At 59.8% G+C, this 3,864-nt stretch overlaps 1 protein-coding gene across 2 annotated transcripts in view; it reads right to left on the reverse strand.

Annotated features, from left to right (window-relative positions):
* The window catches only part of TRIM46 (tripartite motif containing 46), a 9,781-nt gene that overhangs the window by 4,729 nt on the left and 1,188 nt on the right, over positions 1-3,864 (reverse strand). Inside the window, exons 2-7 of one of the 2 annotated variants that reach the window (XM_006097848.3) lie at positions 3,019-3,280; positions 2,443-2,786; positions 1,449-1,592; positions 1,240-1,335; positions 370-623; positions 1-87 (exon numbers count right to left, since the gene is read on the reverse strand). In XM_006097848.3, the coding sequence (XP_006097910.2) occupies positions 1-87; positions 370-623; positions 1,240-1,335; positions 1,449-1,592; positions 2,443-2,786; positions 3,019-3,280 (1,187 nt within the window). Of the gene's footprint in view, positions 88-369; positions 624-1,239; positions 1,336-1,448; positions 1,593-2,442; positions 2,787-3,018; positions 3,281-3,864 lie in introns of those variants that run through there. The other variant, XM_023761647.1, reaches the window with a different exon arrangement.

Below are 3,864 nucleotides of genomic sequence, written 5' to 3' on the forward strand. Positions count from 1 at the left end.
ATCTCTCGCCCCACGTCAGCTGGCAATGCGGAAGGAGGAGTTGCAGCTGGCCCGGACATCTGGAGGGCCTCCGTCGCTCGAGCGATCCTGGGATGGGGGCACCCAAGGGTCAGGCACTGCCATCTGGGCCGCCACCACCTCCTCCTGGATTCTGCCTGCCTGCCCCTGAGCCCTGGCATCAGCTTTGGGTCTCTTCCTCGTCCCCTCACGCCAGCTGGGGATCGGTTTGGCCTAGTGGGAAAATCCTCAGGGCCCAGCTCTCCATCGGCCGGTACTTGAGACACCGTCTTGGACACTGACTACACCCGTGATGCCCCTGCCACCCCTCCCCCCCCGGAGCCCGTGTCCCTGAGCTGTGCCCTGAAGTACCTGTTATGTAACTGCTTGGCTGCTTGCACAAAGCAAGGCTGGTCTGTTTCCTTAAGGACCTCCTGGGCGTAGCCCACCAGGCCTGAGCCGTCTAGGAGGCTCCGGTGCTCCTGGAGCTGGGCGCCGAGGCGGGCCAGCCGCTCCTGCTGGCATTCCTCTACGGCCTGAAGCAGCGACGCCCTCTTCTCCTCCAGCACCGCACCCAGCCCCCGCACCAGCTGCGACACCTCCTCCTTGGCCTGCTGACCACTCACCTGCCCAGAGAGCAACACTCACTATCTTCTCGAAGGTAGTGCCTGTGCCAGCCTCCTGGGGCCCCACACCATGGCTAGGATCACAAAGAACCTGGGGAAATGCCACCCACCCATTTCGACAGGGCCAGGCTTATGGGTTCAAAGGCACCGCATACCCACATGGCCTCAGCTCCTGGCCATTTGTGCTAACCTTTCTGGTGCCCACACCACGATCCCTAAGGACTCCCCCAAACAAAAGAGATCACCACTGGGCCTGTACCAACATCAGTGGCGTCTGTGCCACCCTTATTGCCCATGCCCGCGCCAGCTGACGTATGCAATCTGGTATCAGAGCCATCGCCTTAGCCTAGCTCCAGGGTATGTGCCATCCTCAGCAGGTTTCCGAGCCTGAGGGCATCTGAACTACTTTCTCCCTGTCCTGTCCCCACTGTAGTTCCAGGTATAGCCTGCCCTAGGGCACTGAGGTTCCTGCTAGCCTGGTTTAGTCAGAACCTGGACATTCACGGACCCCCACTTCCTGAGCTTGCAGCCAGGTGACTGGGCCACGCCTCTCCACACCCTCTTGCTGTGTCCAGGCCCAGGTAGGGCCAAGGGCCACCTCTATGCCCTCCCTCACCTCAGTGTGCCTCAAGGTCTCCTCCAGCTCACAGATCTGGGTCTGCACTGTGTCCTGGTTTCCTAGGATGTATGTCAGGCTCTTTGTCAGTTTGTCCTAAGAGGGAAGAAAGAGGTGGGGGTCATACCCGGCGTGGCAGAAGCTAGCAGTAAGAGGAGGTGTGAGAGGATGCGAGGCTGGGAGGCAGCCCGGAGTGGGGGTTAGCTCACCTTGAGGGCCTGGTAGGCGCTGAGCACCGGTGTGATCTTGTGCCCGCTGTGGGTGCGCCTCACTCGGCAGAGTTGGCATACCAGACGTTGGCATGTCTTGCAGTAGTGGGTCACCTCTTCCTTGTGGTCTGGGCACATGAGGCCCTGGGGACAGAAAGGGCAATGGCATAGTCAGCCAATGGTCTGCGTAGGGGTGTGACCGGCCACGGGAGCAGTTTGGTGCCCTCCCTCCATTGGCCAGATGGGGGTGTCCACAGTGCCACCTGGTGGTACACAGGAGCATCAAAAAGAGCCTTTCCTGCAGCCTCCAGGCACCAGCATCCTCCTCCCTTCCTCTACCTCAGGAGAGGCGTGGGAATAACAACTTAAAGATGACAAGTAATCTTAGCCTTGTGGTCACTAATTAACCGTGTCCACCTTGTTCTCTGCCATATCCCAATGCCTGGAACAGGGCTAGGCACATAGATGCCTGATACATATTTGTTCAGTGAATAAATGCATACAGACCTTCAGTGTACAGATAACTTTCACAAACATTATCTCATGTGACCCTCTGAACGGCCCTGCGAGTGTGGATATTGCAGGACATATATCAGCCTCCTTCAGCAGATAGGATGAAGGCTCCAACGTGTTCGAGGATCTGTCCAGCGCCTTTTTTTTTGCTTTCCACTTGTTTTATTTTTTTTAATTTTATTTTATTGCTTAAAGTATTACAAAGAGTATTACATATGTATCCTTCCCCCCCACCCCTTGACATTCCCCCGGTCTCCCCTACCCCCCAGTGTCTTGTGTCCATTGGTTATGCTTATATGATGCATACAAGTCCTTCGGTTGATCTCTTACCCCCCCCCCCCAACCCTCCAGCGCCTTTTTTTGTTGTTGTTACAGAAAAAGGAGCTTGCCCACCTCCTTTTGGAGGCTCACAAGGCCAGGCACCCCACCCGTCCACTTCTACCAGGCCCCTCCCTTCCCAGGCTCTGCAAGGGCCGCTCACCTTGGGGCGGAAGGAGAGGGTGGGCAGGGTGGGCTCATGCTGGGCCTTCTGCGTGCCCCAGGGGTGGAAGAGCTTGAAGCACTCGTTGCAGAAGGTGGCACGGCACTCGGTGCAGCCCTTGGTGGCCTCCAGTGGCGGGGGCTTGCACAGCTGGCACAGGATGGAGCCACCCACACTCACACTCTGCCGGTACCGCTCCACCACGCGCTCCAGGGTCAGGTTCCGGAACAGGCCTGCCAGGCCCCGCTCCCCCAGCTCCACATCGCCCTGGCAGGCTGGGCACGGGAACATGATCACCTGGGGGTGCAGAGCACCTCGCTTCCGCCCGGGGTACGTCCCAAAGCCTATGGATGGGCCGGGGAAGTAGGAGGTCAATATTACAGCCATCTGGAGGTGGGGGAAGTCTGTTCCACTAAAAAATTAATTTTTTATTGTGTCATAGCTCAGCTGAGCCTGACTGAGAAAAAGCTCCACCCCCTGAAAGACAGACAGATGCCCCTGACCAAGGATGACCCCTCCCATCTTCCTGATGGACACCCCAGCATCCTCACCCCCACCCCTCAGGCTCCAGCCCACCTGACTTCAGCAGCCGGTCCAAGCGTTCTGGCTTAGGGAGAGTTCTGCGGGACAGGCGGGGGCTGCGGGTGGAAGGGGTGGAGGCAGGAGAGGTGGGCTCGGAGCTGGGGTCCCCACCGTGGCCTACATAGCCCTGCTGGCCCAGCACCTCGCGGGCACAAGCCTGGCACACGTTGTGGGTACAGGGCAGCACCAGCGGCTGCTTGTACATCTCTTGGCACACGGGACACAGCAGTTCCTTCTCCATGTTCTTCATGCTCGTCTGTGGAGGGACCAGGAGGTTAGGTCAGAGCTTGGACGCGGGACATCTTGACAGGCCCCAAGGGGTCTCAGGCAGGGGCAGGGGCAAGACAAGCTACGTCTGGCTTTCCCCCAGTACCAGCCCAGGCCTGGTCCACAGCCCTTCCCAGCCCTGTCTCTTGCCTCTATTTCTCGGAGGCAGAGCTAAAGGCCTACGCAGGAGGAGGGATGCTCGGAGATCGTACCTCCGCCAGCGCCAAGCTCCGCCCCCTCCACTCCCCCTGCCCAGCCAGATCTGCAGCCCCGTCACCTGGCCATTGCCCCCTGCTCCCCGCCCCCATCTCTGCTCCTCTGCTCCCGCCCCCGGCACGTCTCTCAAGGACACCACACCTAGGGGACCCCTGCCCCCTTCTCTGGCCCACCCCACGCCCCCTCCCACGCGTGACTCCTCCCTATAGGCAGGCGCAGCGCTCTCTCCATCCTCCTGCTCACCACGGCCGTATTCCTGCTGCGGCTCTGGCCCGCGGCCTCCCCAGCCTCCATCCGCCATCCTCACTTCCCCAGGCATCTCCTCCGGCCCCCCGATACTAACCATTCTCCTTTGCC

Source organism: Myotis lucifugus, unplaced genomic scaffold, assembly GCF_000147115.1.
Source record: "Myotis lucifugus unplaced genomic scaffold, Myoluc2.0 scaffold_211, whole genome shotgun sequence".
Lineage (NCBI taxonomy): Eukaryota > Metazoa > Chordata > Mammalia > Chiroptera > Vespertilionidae > Myotis > Myotis lucifugus.